Here is a 26139-nt window from a genome sequence, read left to right on the forward strand (position 1 = left end):
ATCTAGAATCTAAGTCAGCCAGGAAGTGTTACACCCTAAATCTGTGAACCCTCACTGCATGCTGGAAAGGACAGAGTTTAATGCAGCGTTTTCTTCACTTAACACCTTTTTACCTTCTCCAAAAACTGAAACATTTTAATACAGAAATAAAAAAAACACTTCAAAGAAGAACAGTTTTGAAATTGCTTGAATTGCATTTCCCAAAAAAAATTATAATAATTTTACCAACCCTAACCCACAACAATAAGGTTCAGCACTCACTGTTAGCGCATTCTCCAACAGCTTCAGCTCTTGCTCTAGGACCTGTAGTTCTGGGAAATGGCCTCTGTAGTCATCAAGGGAGGACAAAACGGCACCAAGGGCCTCCTCCAAACCGCTGTCTGCTGATTGTCCCTCCAAATCACCCATAGGTCTGGTGTCTACTAAAAAACCAGACTTCTCTGCCAGCAGGTCGTCCGTTTGTGTCTTTGTGAGGTGTGGCTCATGAGAGGAATCAGTCCTTGGGTCCTCGGAGTCCATCTGCCGGGACAAAGCATTAGCATTGGAGAAAGAGTCTTTGTCTCCACAGGTGGGCCTAGACGTGGGCTTTGTAGCTTTTTCAGAGTCACAAGCTGTGGTTTCTGCAGGAGAGCTACTTTCGGAACAGTTCAGTGGCTCAGCGGGACAGGATGGCTCACTCGTGGAGGGATCAGGAATGGGGCAGGTCTCCTGAGTGTCTGGTACTACAAAACATGGTTCTGCTCGGAGGGGCATATCCATGGCAATGTCACTTACAAATACCGAAGAGACCACTGAAGTCACTTCATTGGCCTCCAATGATTCCCCAGCCAGTCTATCTGTCAAAACACCATCTGCGCTGTTCTCGCTGATGTGGCTAAGGGAGCGAGAATAGCGGGGATGGCCATTGGGCACTTCCTGTTTCACAGGAGCCTCGGTGGTGACTATTATGGTGGCTGTTGGTTTCTTCAGATCCTCCTCTTCTTCCTCCTCCTCGTCCTCTTCTTTCTGATTGGCCAGGCGGGTGGGAGTAGAGGTTGCCAATTCACGGGGTGCAAATGAGATTTCAATGGCAGGAGGAGCAGTTTGTACCTCAGGCTGTACTAAGTTCTTGTGTGCATGGCGCATTCCCAAGGAAAGCTGAGGACTAGAGGAATCATCAGAGGATTCGGAAGAGTTTGACCACGCCGTTCCGTTCTCCATCTCCTCTTGTCTCCTCAACATATTCTAGTGGGGAAGAAAGAGATTATGAGGACAAACAAATGATTATACATTATAAATAATTTATGTAAAGACCCTTTCACATGACTCACAGTAATGTACCTCAAAGCATCAAACTCTTTGGAGCAAAGCTGGAACACAGCACTCAGATTTAAATACACTGAGTTCTACGGACAAAGCTGATGACACTGACTACTAGACACTGACTTAAAAGTTCTTGACGGAAGTCTCTTATGCCAACTAATGCTGCATTTATTTGATTAATATAAAAACAACTAAACTTATCTATTTTAATACATTTAAAAATGTAATGTAATCCTGTGATGACAAAGCCGAACGTTCAGCATCACAAAAATGTACACGACCATTCCAAGTTTTGGGATCATTTAAATTTTTAAAGAAAAAAAAATTGAAAGAAGTATCTTATGCTCACCATGGCTACACTATTACCATTACACTCTTTTCTATATTAATATATTTTGAAATGTAATTTATTCCTGTAATGGCAAAGAATTTTCTAGCAGCCATTACTGCGATATTTTGTGATGATCCTTCACAAATCATTCTAATATGCTGATTTGATACTCAAGAAACAATTTCTTATTACGACCAATGTTAAAAAAACAGTTACACAACATAATATTTTTGTGGAAAAATGTCATACTTTTTTATAGGATTTTTTGATAAACAAAGTTTGAAGGGCCAGGATTTATTTGAAATAGGAATCTTGTTACATTACCATAAATGTCTTTACTATCACAACTTATATGCAGTGCCCTCCATAAGTATTGAAACAGTAAAGACAAAATTGCTCTGTTGGCTGTGGAGTCAAGATGTTTGCAAATATGATTAAAAGATGAATATGAGACAAAACTACAGAATGTCACATTTTATTATTAGCCGTTTCAACATACATGTTTTACCAAATAAAACGAACAGCACTTTTAGAGTTCATCCCACTCATTGATGTGAGCATAAGTATTGGGACAGTTGAACATAAGGCAGATATAAAAGATTAAAAGCTATTATTTAGTTGCAGATCCCTTGCGCACAATCACAGCAGTGAGTCTGTGACTCATAGACATCACCAGACTCTTGGTCTCATCCTTTGAAATGCTTTTCCCAGCCTTTAATGCAGCCAATTCCAATTGTTGCTTGTTTTGGGGAGTTTCTGCCTTTACTCTCCTCTCCAGCTGGTGAAATTCATATTCAATCGGATTTAAATCTGGAGATTCCATTTCTTTGCCCTTATAAATTCCTTGACTGAACTGGCAGGGTGTTTTGGGTCATTGTCCTGATGCAATATGAAGCACTTCCCAATGAATCTGGTGGCATTTTCTTGAATATTGGTAGGCAAGATGGTTTTGTACCCTTCCAAATTCATTCTGCTACTGTCATCATACATTAAGTCATCAGTAAAGTTGAGAGGGCCTGTTCCAGAGGCAGCCATGCATGCCCATGCCATGACACCACCTCCACCATGCTTTACAGATGAGGCTGTATGCTTGAGATCATTGCAGTTCCCATTTTTTCTCCACATTTTTGCTTTCCCATCACTTAGATAAAGGTTCATCTTTATCTCATCGGTCTATAAACACAGTTCCAAAACTCTTCTGGCTCACCTTTTTTGCAAACTCTAATCTTGCCTTTCTATTTTTGGTGCTGGTCAGAGGTTTGCATCTTGCTGTGTAGCATCTGTAGTTCTGTGTCAAAGTCTCCTGAGGACAGTAGATTGTCAGAGCATCACCCCAGCTTTCTGGAAGTTGCTGGTGATTTTACAGACACGTCTTTTAGGGTTCATTTTCACAGCTTTTATGATTTGCCTGTAATCAACTACTGTTGTTTTCTCAGCTGATCAGGTCGTTGTTGGTTGCTGGTGTCGCTGGTGGTTTCCAAACTCTTGATTTCTCCATGCCCTTTGTTTTTGCTAGAGCTCTAACTGACTTCCTCCTTTTCTTTTAGCATCCAAATTGCTTGCTTTTCTCTATCATCGAATGCAAGATTCAGAATGCAGAAGTAATGGATATAACGGACACGACACATTCCCTGCTTTTAATATCTGAAGAATTAATGCAACAGGACACAGCTGATCACTTAGAAAGACCTGTGAGGCAACTGTTCCAATATTTATGCTCACATCAGATAGAGGGATGAAACTCTAAAAGTGCTGAACTTCTTAGCTGGTAAAACATCTATGTGTTGAATCACCCAATAATAAAATGTGATATTCTGTAGTTTTGTCTCATATTCATCTTTTAATCATATTTGTAAATGTCTCGACTCCACAGCCAACAGAGCAATTTTGTCTTTACTGTTCCAATACTTTTGGAGGGCACTGTATGCGTGTGAGAGAAAAACGAAAGTGTATACACACACACACACACACAGATATATGTGTGTGCGCGTGGGTGTGTGAATATATACTATAAATAAAGATTTCTGTCTTTCCTTATTCAAATACTTGACTTGAAGTTACAAAGACTGCAGAGTGGACTAACTTGCCTTATAGAGACTGTAGAAAATATCTTTCATGATGCTTGCGTTGAAGCCCAGATGGAGTCATGTGAAAGGCAATCATTTCATACTCTACCATAAAGTCTAAAGTGAGAGATATATGCTAAAATAATATCTGAGGACTGTGAGGAGACGGCAGGCTAGTTTTAGGAGGCAAAGGACAGTACAGCAGGATGATAGGAATGTGTTCAGTGTCACTCTGCATTAGTGTGTATCTTTGGACACAGAGCTTCATTATACTGGAGAGCAGACTGGCGTCAGGCCCAGAGAACTAACACACTCCCTGCTCCCTCTAATTAACTTCCCTCGCTCGGCTAATGTGACCACCCTTCAAAACAATAACAGCATCAATGAATGTATTATTGACGGCTGCAGATGCTACTATTGTCACTCACAGTCGGACAGACAACGAATAACATGCACGAGAATCCTATTTGCTCTATTTAATTAAAGACAACTGACAGTAACGACAGGACACAGTGGAAATCATCACTACAAGAACAACAATAATTTCCTAGATAGACAGCAGACACTACTCATTACCAGAGGGACCATACAAACCTGTTTTTGTCACACCTTTTCAGCCAACTACTGACTACTAACTAAAGCTACACAACTAGCTCTACGGGCCGACCGCACTTACATGGCTGGAAAGCAGAGACGAACCCAGGCGGACCGAGGTGACATCGCTGCATGAGCAGCTCTGAGTCAGTTTCTCTGTCAGTGTGTCTCTGAACACATCCAGTAAGGACCAGCGCTGTTTGGACATCATGCTCCGTGGAGCTGTCTGCATGCAGTCAGCGGGAGAGCATGAGAATTTTGAGTCTATGGTAATCTGACCTAGCAAGTTATGAGCTTTTCAGACTTCCTCCATTTCATCTAACTCATCTGAGCTGACCCGAGATGGAGCCATAAGTTACCGTGACCTTGTGAGATCAAGATGCTTCTGGGAAATGACTACTATTAAATCTATGTGGAGCCTATTGTGCTAATTTAAATCTTAAGAGGGTCTGGAGAACTGTGAGATCTCCATTAGGACAGAGAGAGATCAGTGGTATATCAACATTACGGTGGTATGCACTTAGCTGAAATGTCTGGTTTGAATCTATTCATATTAAATGCATCACCCTTGAATATTTTCAAAAGCAAAGCACATGAGCTATGAAAGCAGATATAATCTAAGTATATGTATGGGATTCAAAATTTTGCTTAAACCTTGAAAGGGTTAAATATAATTGGTTTGAAAAAATATAAAAACAAAAGACATTGAAGATTCTGTACCATTTCTAGGTCACTAATTAAACAAATTTGTGGCACTGATCATGTGATTCCTCTTTAGAGATGGATAGATGGATGTTTCATTGAAGCACATTATACTTTTTTTGGATCATTGTCAGATCATGCTGGAGCAAATCATCATCAGGTGTGACACAAACTGGTGAAGCTCATGCAGCTTGGTTTCTCACATTTTCAAATTTACTATTATAAATTATAGTAAATAAAATTAAATAAAATGTGCAAATTATCATAAATATTATAGTATTATAATATTAATAGTTTTTAGTTATTTTGAATTATATAATTTGTTACAAAATTTAAATATTTAAATTTAAATTCCTAAAAATTAGTAAAAGCAAGTGTATCGAAAAATGCAATAAAATTGTATATAATTGTTCATCTTCGGAACACAAATTGTGTTATTTATACTGAAATCCGTGAGCTTTCTGACCCTGCATAGACAGCAACGCGACTACCATGTTCTAGGCCCAGAAAAGTAGTAAGAACATTGTTAAAACATCAGAGGTTCAAACTTTATTTTATGAAGCTACAAAAATACTTTTTGTGCTCAAAGAAAACAAAAATAGCTTTAAATCAACAATTTCTTCTCTTTTTTTAATTCTATTTTATCAATGTCCTTACTATGTTTCAGGGCCTTGTTCAGTTGCTGTCTATGGAGGGTCAGAAAGCGCTCGGATTTCATCAAAAATATCTTAATTTGTGTTCCGAAGATGAACGAAGGTCTTACAGGTTTGGAACGAGATGAGGGTGAGTAATTAATGATTTTCATTTTTGGGTGAACTATCCCTTTAAGTTGTAGACTTTTGGATCCCACCATATATATTCAAAGGACATTAGATCAAACTAGTATATGCTCGGAATGGACAGACTCACATAGAAGGCCTGCTCTCGTAGAGAGGGTGTATCTGGAGGACTCTGGTTGTAGGTAGAGAAGCGTTTGTTGACAGTAGGAGCTTTGTTCACGGTGCTAGCGGAGGACGACTGGTCATCTTTGTCAAATGGACTACAGAAGAAAAGAGAGAGAGTTTTATTTTAATAGGGCATTTAAAATAAATAAAAAATGCAGTTATGAGATCTGGCAATGTGTGACATTTCATGGGATCCCTCAAAGCTGTACTTACTTCCAGTTGACCTCTAGACTGAGCTTAATGGTGCCCAAGTCATTGATATCCACAGCTACTGTTTGAGGCAGGGCAGCAAACAGGTCCTTCGTCTCACACGAGACACTTCCCACCACCACGTGATTGGCCAGACTCTTCAGCTCTGTCACCTTGACAACCACATACGAGATGTTTATTTAGGAGGAAATGTCATCATCAGTTTCATGACCAACACAATGTCACGAGTTCCTTTCAATATTAGTAATCACTTGTTACATAGGTTGCGTGTTTTGTGATGAGATCCACTTAAACACATTTAACTTCCATATTATCATTTTCAAATGACATGATATTTATTGGGAAATGTGTAGGATATAATTCTTTCCTTTGAGATTTGACCAAACTTTGAAGAATGCTTGAAGAGCATTTTAGGCTATGATATTGTTTCTATTTGAAATGTAACATTAATTAATCTAATTATTATATTAATTATTATTACATAATTAAAGTTAATTATTATTTTATTTTATAATAAAAATAATCATATTCTTTAGAATAATAATGCACAATTACACTAGGGGCATAGTAAATTTTGTAGTTTGGATGTTGGGATGTTCCAGTCTGGCATAAGGTTTCAAATTATGGAATCACACTGCACTTTGAATCAGACCCAACGGTACATTTTACATCTCTCAGGCCAATTGAAAACATTTTGACAAACATCAGCTGCATTCTCTTGATTCCTCCCCTAGAGTCTCTCTGTTTTAATATCGCTGTCTTCTGTAAACTTCCCTTCACTCTATCCCTTTCAGTCTTCCTTTCTCTTTCCCCCTGCCTTTCGCTCTCTGTCCTGGAGTGATGTTCCCTTCCTCTCGCATGCAGTTACGTGTTATGGAACCATTGGGAGAAAAAAACAAGTCAAAGTCCAGCTGCAGTGCTGTTATGTGCATTAATGTCTCACAGATTGATGTGACTGTGGTGCACATGTGAGTGTGACAGGAAGGACAGACAGAGACTAACAGTATGTGTGAGAGAAAGAGGAAGGGAGAAAAAACATATGACAATAGAAAAGTGAATGCAACTGTATTTCCATATAAAAACTACCTTTATAGACAGAAACTCTGTGATAAGGGGGAGGAAGACCATCTCCTCACTATCCCACACTTGCTTGCCATTGATTTCAATCCGACCCCGCAGTTTCCACCGCTGGCGACCATACTTCATAAAGATCTGTGGAGGTATTTAAGAGACAGAAAAATCTATTAGCAAACAATTAAAATGATATCTTAACAATAACAGTACAATAATAATAACAAATATAGCTGCAAGCAGCGATTATCGGGGTTCAAGCACTTAAGGTGGTCTTGGCGAACCTGGATGTATGGCTGACAGTTAAACATCCAAAATGGAGAATAGGCTCACAGACACACATCATACATACTCGTGTTGTGAAATTAGTGTTTGTGTGAATATATGAACATGTTCTACAATTTGAGGTCATTTTCTATAGAAATTGTGTTTTTGAAAGTTTTTTTAACTGTTATACCGCCTTCTATGGTCCGATCTCCATGAAACTTTGCAAGATTGTTAAGAGTCATATGACACGTTTTCACCAGGTTTCGTAAAGTTTTGAGTTTTCGTTTAGGTTTTATAGGCATTTGGGTATATGTGCCCACACCCCCTTATTAAATGAGCCCATTGTAGCTAAGCAAAGGACAAAATTCAACATTTCTTTTGATAATTATTGATCTAGAGAGTCCACAGATTAATTCTGCAGTGGTTTGATCGAGATTGAGCGGAAAACCAGGGACTAGTTCGCAAAAGTAGGTTTTTCACATATTTGTGAATAATTAATGAATGATTTGATTGGCAGCAATGGTTCTTGAGGCAAAGTTGTGCAATATGAGGAGATCTATGAAATTATATGCATATTGTGTGGATGTGTGAAATACCACGTGAATACAGAGCCAAAAAATCTCGTTAGCGCCAACTAGTGGCCGATTTCTTTCAAAATTCTTACAGACCTTTAGGGCCATGGATCAAACATGCCAACCAAGTTTCGTTCCGATCAGCCACCGTTAACCTTGTCTAATAGGTGCTCAAACTTCATTGGCCGATGGCGGCCATGTTTTTTGAGATACGCCAATGTCCTCATAGACACTTATGGCACATGGGACAAAGACACTGCATACCAATATTCAGGTCAATTGGACTAACGCTTGCATAGTTATAGCCATTTTTATGTTTTTTACATCTTATAGCGCCACCAAGTGGCAGAGCTTCACAATTTTTTTTATTTGACCAAAGATTGAGCTCTTACACATTTACCGAGTTTGGTGAAGATATCTCATTTTGTACACGAGTTATAGCCTTTTTCGTAAAATTGGCCTTCCGCTTTCAAACATTTTGGCGCCCCATTGTGACAGTCGAAATTTCAAGTTTTTTTTTTGATAATTATTGATATTCACTATTAACCAATTCACTGGTTTGGTTCAGATTAGAGGTCTGCACGGGCTTTAAACTGAAGCCCGAACCCGGCCCGTACCCGCGATCATTTAACCCGACCCGACCCGACAAATACATTTACATGTTAAGCCCGAACACGACCCGAACCCGAGGTTATCTAATATCTGACTAATTAAAAATTAACCTCAAAACATAACATGCTAAATGGGGGATATTTAGCATAAAAAATGTATTGTCAGAATGTCGTCTCTCAGTTGTTGAATTTCGCGCAGACGTTGCCACAACGTAAATGTGTTTGCTCAGTCCGATCTCATGAAAGTGCGAATACCACGAATTCTATCTGTAGTGCTTATGATACGCAGTTTTCGTGTGCATATGATACGCACTTTATGGGGTGTAATAGGCACGCACTCCGCACCCCTAATCCTAACCAAGGGGTTTACAGTACGTAGCATATGCATGCAAAAAACATTTTTGGTGTATAAATGGCACTAGAAATTAATTTGTGGTATAGATACGCACTTTCATGAGATCGTGTTTCATAATCTGCTATTGGGCCGGCCCTCTGTCAAATTTTAAAACGCAGTGTGGCCCTTGAGCCATACCTGTGTGTCTGTGGTCTGTGTAGCAGATGCACATTGCACATCTGTGCACGCAACTTTCTCTCTCGCGCGTGCCGGTCACCACAACACAGCAAGCAGGCAAAGCACACGGCACGCAAACTATATATAGCCTATTTAGTTTTTCTTAGTTACAAACCCGAACCCGACCCAAAACCCGCACATTTTTAGTAGCAGACTTCTAGTTCTAGGGTAGCAGACTTCTAGTTCAGATTGGGCGAAAAACCTAGGACTAGTTCGCAAAAGTAGGTTTTGGACATAGCATTGGACATTGAATAATTGATAATTTATGTCCTGTTGTAGAGATATTTTACTTGAAGTCTTAAATATTATATATGCACACACACACACACACACACACACACATACATACATATATTCATTATATATATTCTTTAAACAAGACAAATCATTGCCAAAGGCAAAATATTAAAGCTTGCTTCATAGAAAATTCAGATTTACATTTAAAAATGTTATCCCTTTGACAAGTGTTTTTTTTTCTTGTATTAAAAAAAATAAAATAAAAACATCTAACAGAATTACAAACTTTTTGATAACTTTAAACAGATTATTCATTCAAGTGGAGAGGAGAAATAAAATCTTGGCTTTTGTCTGTTTTTTTCACAGTAAAGGCAATGAACAGTGTGAGAATAACAGATGGGCCGAATAAAAAGCAAGTCTCTGCCACCCACTCTTTTATCCATTTCTAGATCTTCTCCAGTCAATTTCTTGTTCTTTTTCACACCACCTCCCCTCCTGTCACATCTCAGAGGGCTCTTGCTGAGCAGACTGTGCTGACTCACTGCATTGATTGGCCTGTCAGTCACTCTAAAGCTCTTGCATGCTAAACAGGTGGAAGTGGGGCCGACACATTAACATTCGCCCCTCTTTAATTATCCTACGCCTCCCCAAATCTGTTCTTCCCTGCTCAGAGCAGATGCCTAGATCTGTCTGTGTCTGTCTCTCTCGTAAGCAGTCATTTAGTGGACGCTTTCATCCAATGCTAGCTTACGGGTACAATGGTTATAGCTCATAGACTGCCCTGTGTGGGGTTCAAGCCAGCCAGATCTTCAATCCCCGCTATCTGTCATATCTGTCAGTGACGACAGTGCAAAGCATACAAAAAGGAATTCCATACAAGAATCGAGTCAGACCTGAATGCAAGTTTGCAGTTAATTGATATTTTGACACAGGAATCAGGCTAGTTGTCTCTTTATTACAATAAATGGTATTTTGATGAAAGATTATGAAACTATGCGCACTCATGAATTGTTCACAATATGATTTCATGCTGAGTATAAATGAGAGAGTATGTAAATTATAACAGCAGCTCACCTCATATTGATCTCCAGCACAAAGTCGTGCAAAACCCGCCAAGCCTGAAACAAAGGCATGCATCATTAATTAAATACAGCACACTGTTAAGATCATGAAACAGAAATTAAACCAGAAATGTGATATAAAACTGTAGGAAATTACAAACTAATATCACCGTAGAATGGACTCTGGTATACAGAGACTGTCTTACCCTTCATTTTGACATGGAACTCCCCCAGCTGGTTCTCCAGCTCACTCTCTAGCATGCACATATTCTGCAGGAACAGAGACAGTGGGTAAAAAAACAGAGGAAAAGAGAGTAAGGTGGCAGGCATGAGAAAAATAAACATGCAATGTGCAGAAACAATGATGCAGCACACTACAGTTTGAACCGTTTATCATGGAATAATGCCTACTCCACTTAATAAAAAAAAAAAAATAGTAGGCAGTACATAGTATAAACTGTCAAGTATTCAGCACAAGGGAGAGGGAGGAGAATAATGAGGAATCCTACAGTTGAACGTGTCTTGCAGCAACCATTAGGGTAATGAAAAGCACTTGACTGGGAAAGGCTGTCTCTCTTAATCGGATTGCCTCCCTGCATTATTTCCATGAGCATATCAAATGAGTTTAGTTCAGCCCTGTATCCATCTGTCTGGATGCAAAAAAAACAGTGGCCTAAGCCATAATCAGTAAAGTGTAAGTCTCAACTTCCCGATAATGTCATAAAACTTATCACATTTTTCAGGGTGGTAATTTTACTGGAACCAAGTATTGCAAAATTATTTCTATATTAATCTCTCAATGTTTATCTTACCGCTGTAAATAAATTATTTTATCGTTTACCCACAACTCCAGTCCCTCATGGGTCGCAAAAATCAAAGTGAATTGAAGTTAAGTGTATGCAATTTACCATCACCAAACTGAAGTGGATTTCAATTCTGAATTGGTTACTAACAATGTAAATTTTAAGTGAATTTCAGTTAATTAGATTCACTTTACTAACACTAAGCTTAAGTGAACTTCAATTCTGATGTGGATTCAATTCAAAAACACTAAGATGAAGTGAATTTCAGTTCTGAACTGGATTAACTATTAACACTAAGATGAAGTGAATTTCAGTTCTGAAGTGGATTCAGTTCACAAACACTAAGCTGAAGTGAATTTCAGTTCTGAACTGGATTAACTATTAACACTAAACTGAAGTGAATTTCAGTTCTGAAGTGGATTCAGTTCACAAACACTAAGCTGAAGTGAATTTCAGTTCTGAACTGGATTAACTATTAACACTAAACTGAAGTGAATTTCAGTTCTGAAGTGGATTCAGTTCACAAACACTAAGCTGAAGTGAATTTCAGTTCTGAACTGGATTAACTATTAACACTAAGCTGAAGTGAATTTCATTTCTGAATTGGAATCACTTTACTAACATTAAGCTGAAGTGAATTTCAGTTCACAAACACTAAGATGAAGTGAATTTCAGTTCTGAATTGGAATCACTTTACTACCATTAAGCGGAAGTGAATTTCAGTTCTGAACTGGATTAACTTTATTGACACTAAGCTGAAGTGAATTTCAGTTCACAAACACTAAGCTGAAGGAAATTTCAGTTCTGAAGTGGAATCAGTTCACAAACACTAAGCTGAAGTGAATTTCAGTTCTGAATAGGAATCACTTTACTACCATTGAGCGGAAGTGAATTTCAGTTCTGAACTGGATTAACTTTATTGACACTAAGCTGAAGTGAATTTCAGTTCACAAACACTAAGCTGAAGTCAATTTCAGTTCTGAATAGGAATCACTTTACTACCATTGAGCGGAAGTGAATTTTAGTTCACAAACACTAAGCTGAAGTGAATTTCAGTTCTGAATTGGATTCAGTTCACAAGTACTAAACTGAAGAAAATCCTAGTTATAAAGTAGATTCAGCTCAGTAACACTAGCTGATGTGAATTTTAGTTCTGAAGAGGATTCAGGTTACTAACAATAAGCTGAAATTATTTTTAATTCTAAAGTGGATTCACAAAGGGTTTTTAACCCTTTTAAATCCTATGTACACTTAACTCTAATCTTGTCTTTGTTCTTGTCTTTATTGACAAAGTCCATAATTCTTCTTCCTCTTCCACCCATACTTTCATCTAACCAAACACTCTTACCTCTGTGTACTCTTTGAAGCTCTTGTTAGCTTCAGACAGACTCTCTCTGGCCTCCCTGCTGCCTGGAGAGGCTATGTAAGCCTTCACCATCTTATCGGCTCCGTCTCGCAGTCTGCGCTGCATACAGTAGGCCTCATAGAGCTCATCAATCTGCAGACACACCCGCAACACCTCAGTGTTTATTACAATGAATGAAAATATATTATGTACAATATATTGATGTGTGTTCATAACAAATGTCTTCAATAACATTTCCTGCTGAACAACCCATCTTGAGCAGTGTTTTGAAACATGGTAGCTGGTTTCTAGCTGGTCATTACATGGAAATCCATTCTTATTATCTTACATTTTCGCTTATAAAAATGTATTTTGTTTTAAGGATGTTTAGAGTTTTGGAATAAGATTTTTTTGCCCCTTCAGCCAGCAACAAACTAGCAGGTCATACCAGTTTAAAATTGTCAATCTGGATTTTGTAACATGGTGATTGGTCAGTGAAATAATGACCATCCTAGAGCAGCTACAAACTAACTACCATGTTCCAAATTACAGCTGATACTTAAGCTGAATTTTCCAATAAAGTTCAGTATTTTTGACTTAATGAGGTAGCCACAGTTTTGTCTATATCCAGATGGTGGCACTGACTGATTACCTGCTTATGCACACACATGCACAAACCACAACATCTTGTTGTTAAATCTTTTCTTGCCCAAGTACTTCCTGCTGGGCCTCATTGTCTTCAATATAAGTAATTTAGATTTTATTGATCTATTCGCAACACCTTGAGCAGGTCTGCAAATGTGGAAGTCAGTAATGGAGACAGGAAACTGTTAAATGTCAACTAAAATGTAGGCAGACGTTCAGAGTAAGAGACGTTATCTTTACAAATTAATTCTGTAATTATTCACAGCACGAGTTCTGCAATTCAGAGATTAGAAAAGAATGAGTTGTCCATTGTAAATGAGTATGAATGAATGAGAAACATACAAACAGTATGAAAGCTCCATTCACCTTACTGAAAGAATGTTCAGCAGGGCAAGGGAGGTGTACGAGGAGGATTATGACATTATCCTCAGTTGGGTATTGCTTTTTAATCACAGAAACACCACTGTTTAAGCTTTGCAAAGAATGGCAGTATTTAGACAGGCAAAAATTACTGTATATGAATATACTCTTCTGTGTACACTATAATTAAAAGTAAGGCTATAAATTATGACATTATATATATTTATATTTGTGTGCCACCATGGCTTGAGCCATAGGAACATACTCAAAAGGGAAAAATAGTAATTTCATGAACAGGTTTTCTTGTAGGTATAGTGATTGGGATGGGAATTGAAATTAGGCTGTTATATGTTAATATTATGTAATAATATTAAATAATAAGTTAACGTTATTTAAATTATATCACAATTTAAAAGAACTGTTTTATATTTCAATATATTTTATAATGAAAATTTCTGTGATGGCAAGCTGAATTTTCAGCAGCCATTACTCCAGTCTTTAGTGTCACATGATCCTTCAGAAATATGTCTAATATGCTGATTTGGTGCTTAAGAAACACTTTGTATTATTATCAAACAGTTGTGCTGCTTAATAATATTGTTGAAACTGTGATACATTTGTGATACAAGATGAATAGGAAGCTGTCTTTTCTGTCACTTTTGACCAATTTCATTTATCCTTGCTGAACACAAGTATTCATTTCTTTAAAAAAAAAAAAATCTAACTGGTCCCATAGTGTATGAAACATCAGCCACAGTATCCTGCAGAATTACCCAATTCAGTGGGGGAGCCTCATACTGGTTGTTCAAACATAAACATAAATGTGCAAGTCGAATGACACAAACACACACAATCCTTGAGACTGAAGGTGAGAACAGGGGCGAAAGAGTCTGCAGCCCTTAAAAGGTTTCCTGCAATAACTGAAAGAGGGACGAAGGAAAGACAAAGCGAGAGAAGGAAAATATTCCTCTCAGTGTGTCCATCTGGAGGTGATTAGGATCCGTCCAGTGAGCGTGTTCCAGCATACTGGCAGGGAGTCAGTGGGACAGTCGTAAGTTTCACAGAGTTATGACAAGCACCTCTTCTGCTAATACACACTGCAACACAAAACTGATAACAACAGGCCTCTTCATTCACATTTGCTGTAGGCCATAGCCAATACAACAAACACCACGATCACTACAAAGCATCTGAAAGTTTGTTGAGACTGTCGTTAGCACTGCTTACCAAAGTCACTTAATATTAAGAGTTTTTTGGCATTTTTTCACTTTGCCCCTCCTCCATAAAATAGAGGCCCAACATATCTGACCCAGCAAAAGCATGGAGACTCCTTGCAACGCCCTCCGCTCATAAAACACAAACTAATCACACATGAAATGAGGCTGTGAAGGAAAGAGAGGAAGAGGAGGATAGAGAGGAAGGCCTCTTCCTGTAGTGCAGCTGGCTTGGGTTAGTTTAGGCTGTTAGTTCAGACTCCAACCGGTCTAGTGGAGGGTTTAACCGCTCCCCAAACAAGCTAAGAATGCGAGCAGCCCCTAAAGCTGTCCTCTGCCTGTGACCCATGTCCCCTGCAGTGTGTGAACATCTATGTGTGTGTGTGTGTGGGGGGGGGGGGATTACACTTTGCTGTATATCCTGTAGGAGACTATCTATCAGGAAAAAAGTCACTGTTTAGACGCAGACAAGTACGTGCATGAATGCATGCGCACAACTGTACAGAGGCTGTTATCGGGGCCAGTGGGCCATGCAAGAGCAGTCACTAACACAGAGACATTTGAACAAGAACAGACCTGCTGAGCTACAAAACACATGCAACTCTGTTTGACATGAGTGGCACATACTGGTGACTGCTCAAGAAATATTAAATTTCAAGACTTTTTTAAATCTAGTTAAAATATTTAATTTTTATAACAAAATATTTATACCATTTTTAACAAGAGTTTTGATTTAATGAATTAAAAAAAGAACATGTCAGATGGTATATTAATCAAGTAAAAAGAAAAAAATATACCTTGCACCTTGAAAGCATGAGTACATTGTAATAATTGTTTTCCAAACAAAGATTTTTCCAAATATACAATACTTTTACAAATTTCATGAATAGTACATTTTGGGGAGTTTTATACCACATGCACATTCAGAATATTTGCATTTCAGTTAAACGGCAAGCTTACCTTACTGAGATGAAACTCCAGCCGTCTCATAAATCTCTCAATTACTTTCACTTGCTGAGAGAACAGAGAACAACATTTATAATGTTTAAATATTATCAGAAGCATTCACAATTCAGTAATATGAAATAAGAGTTGATGGTGCCAGGCTTTTTTGAGTGTAGTCTCTAAAGCAAAACTAAAGCCAGATGAAAATAAAGCAGCGCTCACCTTGTCAAGTTCATACAAAAAACCCTACAAAAGAGCAACAGAGATATTACAAATCAAACATTAACATCAAAAAAGATAGAAAAGTGCTCAGATTTGAATGGCAAATATTTCAGTTCACAAACAGTTCACTATATATATATATATATATATATATATATATATATATATATATATATATACACACACACACATATATAATTTTGTGTGTGTGTGTGTTTTGTTTAGACTTACCAAGCGAGAGTTTCTCTTAGACTCCTTCATTTGTCTGTTCAGACTGTCCAGCTCCATCTGATGGACTTGCAGGTAAGATCTGTAGAAGTATGTACATCAGCTAACAGTGTCTGTGCCAATGTCAATGACTAATGTATTGTGCAAGCATAATCATGTTTTATACGCATCTAAATGAACTGTAATGGCTTATACTCAAATGCACAGCGCACGCATTTGTGTACATACTGCAGTCCTCTCTTCAGGGCCTCGTACACCTCGTCCAGTCTCTCAGGCTGGGGCACCTTTGGGGGAGGAGATTTAGTGGAGAGCGTAAACATCCTGCTTGCTCTGGAGGGAGCCTTCCTTACACACGCCGGGGTGCTGAACACAGAAAGGTTCCTAGGACACATAAGAGGTACATAAAGCTTAAGTATACATTTATCATTTTTAAGTAAAGTCGTGACGTATTGTCAAGTATGGTGACCCATACTCGAAATTGGTGCTCTGCGTTTAACCCATCCAAGTGCACACACACAGCAGTGAGTAGTGAACAAATGCACACACACACACACACACACACACACACACACACCGTGAACACACACCCGGAGCAGTGGGCAGCCATGCTGCGGCGCCCGGGGAGCAGTTGTGGGTTCGGTGCCTTGCTCAAGGGCACCTCAGTCGTGGTATTGAGGGTGGAGAGAGCGCTGGACATTCACTCCCCCCACCTACAATCCCTGTCGGCCGGGGACTCGAACCCGCAACCTTTCGATTACGAGTCCGACTCTCTAACCATTAGGCCACGACTTCCCCATTTTGAGGTCATTAAACACTTTCTCAGACCCTAGTTTAATGTGAGCAAATTACAACAGTATGTTTTTTGTTTTTTTACGCAAACCAAGTTAGGCCAACTTTTTGTCCCAACCTAAAAAATATAAAATAATTTTTATACACACACACACACACACACACACACATATACACACACACACATATTAAACATCACAGGAAACCAAACATTTGAGTCTGTATGGCATAAAGTTTGGCAAAAGATTTAGTGACAACGCAGAAAAAGACCTGCAAGGCAGGTGACATTCCCATTAACCAGACCAAAACACTCTCATCATCCTTTTGATTGAGCCCTGAACTATAAGTAATCATTTTGTTTACAATTGATAGTTTTCAGTTACATGACCGGCTCGAAGACTTGGAGGACAAAACATCCATAGAACTGCTGCACAAGCGTGTCAATTTTTCATCTGTTTCCCAGCCGCAAATATTTAGATCACCTCTCAAAAGAATAAACAAAGGTATTTCTGAACAAAATGCAAGTTTTGGCCATTTGCAATCCATATTAAGCATCCGCGGCAATATTTCAATCATAAACAGTGTGACAAAACATTGTAAAAACACTTAAAAGTGCCTTAATATATTTAAAACAGTAATATTAAAAGATCAAATTCAGTAATCACCACATTAATGATGCACAGTTTACACAGGCAAGCAGATGAGGCTGGAATATGAACGCAGTCCGCTTAACGGTTCAGTGCTTTCTAACAGTTTTCTATGGGAAGCCATTTAATGTGAAACTTTGCACATTGCGTTTATATTTTGGCTTCATCTTCTTGCCTGTACAAAATATACATCATCAATAAGGTTTTTACTGAATCTCGCCTTTTAATATCTGCGTTTTACTACATTATTACTTGATGCAATCTGCGTAAAAATAGCTGGCGGTCAGTGAAGCAAAGCTTCGTTTTGCCCGCCCGGTGGGCGTTCCTGTAAGGGTGTGACGTCACATGAAAACTATCAATAGGATCAGTTTTTTCAACCAATGGAAGATGAGGGGGCTTGAATGCAAAAAGTATTATAGTCAGCCAGAGAAACAATCTTATCTAAATCAAAAGTGCTTTAGAACAACACTCATGCTGATCGATTCAAGCTGCAATTACTCTTCCAAGATGACAGACAGCTCAATAAAATGAAGAGAAACACTGATGCATCTTGACACAATTTTCTCCTGTAAAGCTGTATGAGGATACAGCAACAATAGTGAAGGACAGTTCAGGAAAATATCAGTAAAGCAAGTCACAGTAACAAAAGGAACACAGAACCAGGGGAAATGATTGGGAAATCAGTTATTTAACCAATGTTATTCTTTATTTGATATTTTTAACCCATCTTTCATCCTCCCGTTCATTCTTTCAGAATCTCTTGTTCGGTGTTCCTCCCTGTTGTCCTGATAGTGGCCTTCTTTAATGTTTCATGCTTTCTCTGTCTCTGCTCTATTTCAACAGCAGGGGTTTGAAGAGAACTCTACATGCTTTTGAATCAAACTAAATCAACCACAAGAGTCAGCGCTCAAGAGCCACTCTGCCCCTCTAAAAAATTAACACGATGACAAATACTTACCTTTAAAACACACATACACTTGAAAAAAAAAAAAACAACACTTTTTTTTATTCAACAGATAAAAAAAAAGATAAAATTATTCAACCAAGTCTGTGTGGAGTGTACAAAATCTACTGGCTACAAGATCAACACCTGATCTTAAGATCTGAAGAAGTCCCCTGTTTTGTTGGAGCGAAGCCTTTTTGTAGCCAATGATAAACGTCCATGGTTTCCTGCTGCCTGCAGCTATTAGGAAATGTATGCCGGTTTCACAGGACGTCCTGTCAGATGTGACTTCCCTTTAAAGACATTTAATGGTCATAATTGAAAAGGCTAATGCTATATATTGTGAGCACTTGCTCCAAGTTAAACTTTTGTGTTAGGGTAATAGACATTAAAATCATCAATATATCATGATGAGTATTTGATATATCACCCATCCCTAATGCATGCTTGAGAGCACCGCTTCTGTTGTTGATTGTTTATGGATGTATATGTTAACACTGACCTGTAGGACTTATCGTAGGAGTTGACTCCGGCGAAGGACTGGCTCCTAGTGATGGATCTGGCGATGACCCTCCGCGTGGGGCGCACAGAAAGGGACATGGTGGACACAGCTTTGGAGGGACTCCCTGCAGAGAAACAGGAATAATCCATGAGGTCAAAGTTGGGTGCAAAGACATAAAATCTACTGGTAAATTAGTCACCGAATAAAACAGGACATCATTTCTAAATGAAAGTCTATTCTAGAGGTGGTGTCTTTGCATTTGCATCTTAAATGTAATTGTTTAAAATTTAGGCAATAAAATCTCACTATAAGACTTTGGTGCAGTGCTCCTCAGGCCATAAATGAATCAGTGAATTGCTTAATTTATTTAACAGAGGATATTACAGTTCTCTAAGGATAAACTCTCTGACCACTCAAGATAAAAGCATTTTAGATTAATTTTAACCGTATTTCCAGGAAACAATAATCAGATCTAATGCCTGTGTTTACATTGAGTCTTTGAAAGGAAAATACCTGACTAATCGGAGTTTCGTAACGGTTTTCTTGTGTACCTTTCATAGTTCAGCTCAAACTGTGTAAACACACTGAAAAGACGATCAGTCTTGCAACCAAAAGGAAGAAAACCAAGTGATCATAAACAAGCACCCCGTCCCCTACTGTTCCATAGTATAGTCGTTCATGTGTCATAATTTATTCACTTTTCTGCCATTCCAAATCTGTATGACTTTCTTTCCTCTGTGTAAAATAACAGATGATGCTTTGAAAAATGCTAATAACAAATCAATTTACAGTTCCCACTGACATTCATTATATTTTTGTTTACCAACATTCTTCAAAATACCTTATTTTATGCTCCACAGAAAAAAGAAAGCAATTAAGGTTTGGAATGACATGAGGGTAAGTAAACGATGTTTCATTTCGCATATCTGTCACTTTTAAAGTCAACAAGAAATGGCATGATGAGATAAAACAAGTATTTCTGAGTGAAAAAAAATAACTGAAAGAGGGGAAAAACATGATCCATAAGGAATTGACTGGATCATGAAAAGCAGCATAGTTAGGTAATGTTTGGGATGGGACAGTATGATAAACAGGAGTTCTTGGTGACATCACCTAAGAAGCAAACTTTTTTCAGAGACGATTTTCTTATTGGGAATTATAATAACCAAAGAATTGTTCAATAAGTCTAGAAATGTGTGTCAAGAGACTATATGAGGTAAGTTTTGGTTTATATTAGCTTTAATGACTTTTGTCCACGCAATAAGTTCCACAGAAGAAAGTCATAAGGGTTGGAACAACATGAGGGTGAGGTAAATGATGGCAGAATGCCCATTATAGGGTGAACTATCCCTTTAAAAGTTTAAAATCGACCACCCTGACTAATGATGATCAGTCTTAACATTAATCCAGACAGAAATGGGCAAGAAATGTAAAAGTAAATAGACGGTATTCATTGACGTCCCTTTCCCGCCGGAACACACCCCCTCAGCCGGACTGAGAGGCAAAAGAGCCTGCTGAATGACTGGATTTAATAGGGAAGCTGCAAAAACGCAAGTAAAACAAACGATAATCAGTTTAAACTAAGGGTTGTTGGACTCTATATAGTGTTCCTTACAATTTACCAAAGATCCAGTGGTCCATGAATATTGATATGCTGCCAGGAATCATATTTCCTGACATTTATATGTGCCTGATTTCGATGCCGGGGAAATACATGAAGCAAATTTACTTGTGAACGCATTTTGTAAATACAAAATTTTTGTCAATGTTTATTTAAAAACAACATCTAGTTTTGCAAAATATAAGATGGCAAATATTTAATTAGTTGCCAATGCAATAACAATACAATATATAAGGTATGATTTTACCGCAAAACTCAACATATTAGCAGAAAATGATAACTGCAAATAGGCCTGTCACAATCAATATATCGATTTATCGTGCAATATATGTACATGACCTCAATCATTTTTGGTGACGCAATATATCGCCCATTATATTTACTTAAAAATTAATGTCACTATGTTTTGTTCATTCCACTTGCGCCGGTGTCTTTTGCAGCTTCTCGTACATAACATGCTGTAGTCATGAGTTACTAGTTCAAATAAAAAAAATGCATCTACAAAAAAAGAAAAATTTTAATCTGGTTTAGGGATCTGTGCCTTTGTAAATAACGGACATCTGACTGCTAAGTAGTGATTGTGTTTTTCAGCAATAGTGTGCACCCTTAATTTACAGAGAAAAGAAGGTCAGGGAAAAATCTCCACACAAGTTCTTTGTGCATTTTTCTTTTTTCTACTTGTTACTTTGCACTTTTTGTTAGAAAATGTTTATTTACTATTTATTCAAGTTTTTTAAGGTATCTAATATTTTGATACTTAATTTCCATGATCTAAATATTCTTAAAAATTGAAAGTTTGTTGTCATTTGGAAGTGTGTAGGCCTTCTTGCATTATTATGCAGTTACATTATGATTATATATTCATTGGCATAAAATGGTCTTTAAAATGATAATATCGTTAATCGCAATTATTTCTGGGACAATATATCGCACAACAAAAACCATCCATGTTTCATTGCCTGGAGTTCATTTGTTTCTTTGAATTGCAGGGATTCATTTGCTTCTCTTTTCTGTAGCTTTCAACAGTGTGTAAAAATTAGGGCTGCCCTCGGCCTCGACTAAGGATTTTTCTGGTCGACTAGTAGTCGTTCATTTTAAGCATTAGTCGACTAATCGCACATTTATTAATAAACCATTTAAATCATTATAATGAGCCTTTAATTGCCTACAAAGCCTAATAAGCGCTAAAACACACACATAAAGCTTGCCACAGCACACCGCAGAAGCTATAATTATGAATGTGTCAGGGAAAAACAGTAAGGAGGCTGCATTATCATTTTAATAATTCACTGATAAACTAGTGCTTTCTATGCTTTTGGTTTAAGAGATGAAGCCGACACTGACTCTTCATCTCCGCATTAGTGGATACAACTGTATGTTTCACACGGATTACATAATCTGAGAATATTTGTTTTCCATTTGAATTGGTTCATTTGAAAGTAGACATTTCACTCTCTATAGATATATTTTTAATTTCTTTTAACTATTTTTTTAACGTGAGTTTCGCACTCAAGTTCACAGACCGAGAAAGCAGAAAGCGTATCCTGTTTGCTTTCATTATTTTACAAAAGTGCATTTTGTTTTTATTGTGAGTACACACAAATAATCTTGCCTGTATGACCAAAAATTACGGAGTATTTTAAGAGCAAGTGAGCGACCAGCACCTCCATCTGTCCTGCAGTGAGTGCGCTGCTGTTCAAGCCTCTGTGTGGAGTGAAGCTGAACATTTTTCTAGATTAACATTAGATTGAGCGGCCATGTTAAGTTGCTAATACTTACATATTTCAGATGATAAGCCATATTTGTGGTGGATGAATGATAGGCGAGCGTTTGGATGTCCTGGCCGATGTACTGTATTACCTTAGACCAGCCTTTAACGATCTGCGTGACTTCGCCAATGTGGATTTCTTTTTCTGCAACTAAGCGACTAATAAAATTTTGGTCGACCAAGCCTCTTCTGGTCGACTAACGATTAGTCGACTATTAGGGGTCAGCCCTAGTAAAAATATACCTCAGACCTCGTCAAATCTTTTTTGTACAATCGCAAAGCACTTTCTCATTTTAGATGTGTTTTGTGTGTTCTGTCACAGAATTCACGCTGAAACCAATGTTGCCATTCAGTCTTTTTGCCACTCAGTGGGCAAAACCAGTCACTCCAGCAGATGGTGACGTCACGTGCATACCCTCTATAATAACAACATTTCTAGCCTAAAAATACTGCAAGCTACTTGATAATTTTGTTTTTTAATCCGTTCAATCCGTTTTGCTTAACTGATTCAAAGCTTTGATTCACTGACTCATTTGCATTATCACTCTAATTTATAGCCATACATGCTATATCACACTGGAAAAAAAGAGAAAGAAAATAATCATGCTCTTCAGCACAGATAAACAGTTTCTAGATTAGCCATTCATGGAGTTCCTTGTATATAATCAGTGAGGTCTCTTATCAATGACCCTGTCATGGGCTATCAGACATCACTGCCATAAAAACACCCTGTGGACACAACGTGGGAGGACAGAGCAGTCAAGATTACACTTAACACCACACCAATCACTGTGGATTTTAGCCAGGACAGGAACCAAATGGACCCACTCAGCCCACAGCTGAACAAGAAACATGATGGGATATACCTACATAGATTAACAAAGATAGGCTGCTAGTGCAAACAAATAAGTCATGTTAATCAGAGTCAAAAGTCTGAAGTTATCAGCTTAACAGAAAGTCAGTATCACGTTACATGAACATGGAACAAAACTTTAATGTGACTACATATCCAACACAAAACAGAGAATTACGTAACCACAGCAGTTTCCCCATGGGTCTGTGAGGGCAGGTTGAACGCAGCGAGTTTTGTTTTAAATTGAATTAAGATTTAATCTTTCCAGAGAAGAGCAAGGGGAGGGAAAACAGGCCTTGAAGTCACAGTAGGGTGAAATTCAGAGGTGTGAGCCAGCATATCTGAGCACATGAGATCACTTAAGCTGTGACACCAGCACAGGTGTGTTTTAGTCACCATAATGACTTGGATGGTCAGTGCTCATGATTTAGTCAACAAAGATGGATACAGCAATACATCGCTGCATTAAGGAAGGATGCCAGAATTTATTTTAAACTCAAGTGGAGGACAAGCAACAAACCCAAGCACTTTATAAAGATCTTCGGCTTATTAAATATGTAATTCTGCACTACTGAGAGGACCCTAAAGGCCACCTGTGACTCTCTGGACTGACTAAAGTATTTCAGCTATGTGAAATTCATTCAGAGGCCATCAGAGTTGCTGAAGGGAGAATTCTTTGCACTGTGCCCAGCAAGAGAGCATCACAGCTGGGGTACGGAGCAGGACATGTCCTGCCCTCCAGCCTAAAACCTCCACTGAGAGGAAAAACTTCAGATTGTCTTACTGGGAGAATGCATTAAGGACTGGATTCCGGTTTTTACAAGAAGTCTAGTTTTGCTCTTTGATAAAACTGAATGCAACAGCATAGTTTTATTAGACATTTGTCTTCTCTGAATTACAATGTTAAATGCTTGATGAAGTAAATAATTAACGCAATTAAACCAACTATAACAAACAGGTTTTCTGAGCAAAGTAAGCATGTAAATATTTCAAAAGCATTTCAGATTTGAATTATTCAAGGATTCTTTGTTTGTCTTGTGATCAGTGAAGAGTGTAAACATGGTGAGGTCTGTTGATGCTGATGGAAAATAAAAACCTTCGTGCTTCCAAGCGTGGAGGATGGGAAACTGAGGGAAGTGGAATTTTTTCATTTCCCGCAGGATATTCCACTGTCTGATGGAGGGAGGACAGAAAAATAACATCTGCAGCTAACTATTGGTATGATAACCCCTACATTTCTCGATTTCTTGTACATTTTTATATTTCTCTTGCTGACATAACACAGTCCATTTACTATATGTGGAAAAATCACATTAAATAATATAAAATGGACCTTGGTTGAAGAAAATATTTCTAAATGGTTCTGTATTGGTTATATACACATATAGACAATATTAGACATTTTTATTTTGTATATTATTTTTCTTCATCAGTCAATATTGAATATTTAACTGCAGATGTATAATTTTTTATCTTTAGACTACCTTAGTCATCATCTCACTATTTAAAAATACACATAAATTTAATAACATTGTTAAACGCAATCTTTAGGAAATCTCAAAGTTAATATCCAATTTTCACACTGTACATTATATAATTTTGTGATGCCTAAATTTACTTGTATCATTTAATCTGAAATTATTTATTTTACTTTTTGGCGTTTTATTTTTAATTTATATATACACAAAATAGTACAAAATCATAATATCAGCTATCAACCCAAAAAATAAAAATAGTTTATTGGTATTGGACAGAATTTTTATATCAGCACATCCATAAATTAATCTTCTTCATCCTTACATTAAATAACACTCACTCAATTCTTGCCAATTACAGTGACTTGTAAAAAAAAAAGGCCATGTGAAAAAGACATTTAGCCATGTAAAAAAAATATAAAAAAAATCTACAGAAGATCCACTTCAATCAAAAGCATGTGAATGAACATCAGTAATTAAGGAGAAATGATTTCCCTAGACCTCATAAACACAAACACACCTTCTGGCGAGCCTCTTTCCTCCTTTGTGTCACCAGGTAAACAAGGCAAGTGGCACATTCTTCCTTTTCACCATGACTTGTGTGGGAATGAAATGTCTACAACATTCCCTTCACACACCGGAACCTTTCATGAAGAACAAATAAACACCATCAAAGCCTCATCCTTCCAATTGTTGCTCTGTGTTCCCACCTGTCCAACAGGACCCAAAGCCACCACTTATGAAATATTTGGACACTCCAACTGCACGTCAACTGTTTTCACAATAATCAAAGCTGGTCAGGCTCTTCTGAAGCGTGTGGATCAGAGTGGATCAGCATTGTTCTGGTGGTCTGGCTTTGCTCCAGGACTATTCTAGAACAACAAAGCACCTGGGGGCCTCCCCTCCCCTGATCTGACACAAACCAACTGGAATCCAACCATTAGACACTATCAACCAACCCAAATTAGTGCGATGATTTACCAGGCTACATTTTATCAATGCATACTGTTCTTCAAGCTCTATGGTTTTCAAGTTCCATCCACACATTGTGAGTGGTTGGGGTGAGCACCTGTGAAATAAAAGCAAGCTCGCCTGTGCTTTCTCCCTGCGAGAGTCGTGATGATAGCACATTCATTATGTTGGAGCCGGTAGCCTCTGTGTCTCGGACACATTCCATTCATATCAGAGATTACCAGGGCCTGGTCTCTGTCAAACAAACACTAGTAGGGTTCACAGTCAG

The 26139-nt window shown here is 38.0% G+C and overlaps 1 protein-coding gene across 7 annotated transcripts in view; it reads right to left on the minus strand.

Moving 5' to 3' along the window:
* LOC306888547 (rho family-interacting cell polarization regulator 1-like) overlaps positions 1–26139 on the minus strand; it is a 78843-nt gene that overhangs the window by 9422 nt on the left and 43282 nt on the right. For 5 of the 7 annotated variants that reach the window (XM_079446914.1, XM_079446913.1, XM_079446912.1 and 2 more), the window contains 12 exons: positions 19183–19306; positions 16530–16682; positions 16305–16383; positions 16074–16097; positions 15867–15920; positions 12691–12840; positions 10746–10809; positions 10553–10596; positions 7236–7361; positions 6153–6301; positions 5905–6034; positions 262–1224 (listed from right to left, as the gene is read on the minus strand). In XM_079446914.1, coding sequence (XP_079303040.1) covers positions 262–1224; positions 5905–6034; positions 6153–6301; positions 7236–7361; positions 10553–10596; positions 10746–10809; positions 12691–12840; positions 15867–15920; positions 16074–16097; positions 16305–16383; positions 16530–16682; positions 19183–19280 — 2034 coding nt within the window. In that variant the 5' untranslated portion in view covers positions 19281–19306. Of the gene's footprint in view, positions 1–261; positions 1225–5904; positions 6035–6152; positions 6302–7235; positions 7362–10552; positions 10597–10745; positions 10810–12690; positions 12841–15866; positions 15921–16073; positions 16098–16304; positions 16384–16529; positions 16683–18827; positions 18974–19182; positions 19307–26139 lie in introns of all 7 variants that reach the window. The other 2 variants (XM_079446916.1, XM_079446917.1) reach the window with 1 other exon arrangement.

Source organism: Barbus barbus, assembly GCF_936440315.1.
Source record: "Barbus barbus genome assembly, chromosome: 22".
Classification (NCBI taxonomy): Eukaryota; Metazoa; Chordata; class Actinopteri; order Cypriniformes; family Cyprinidae; genus Barbus; species Barbus barbus.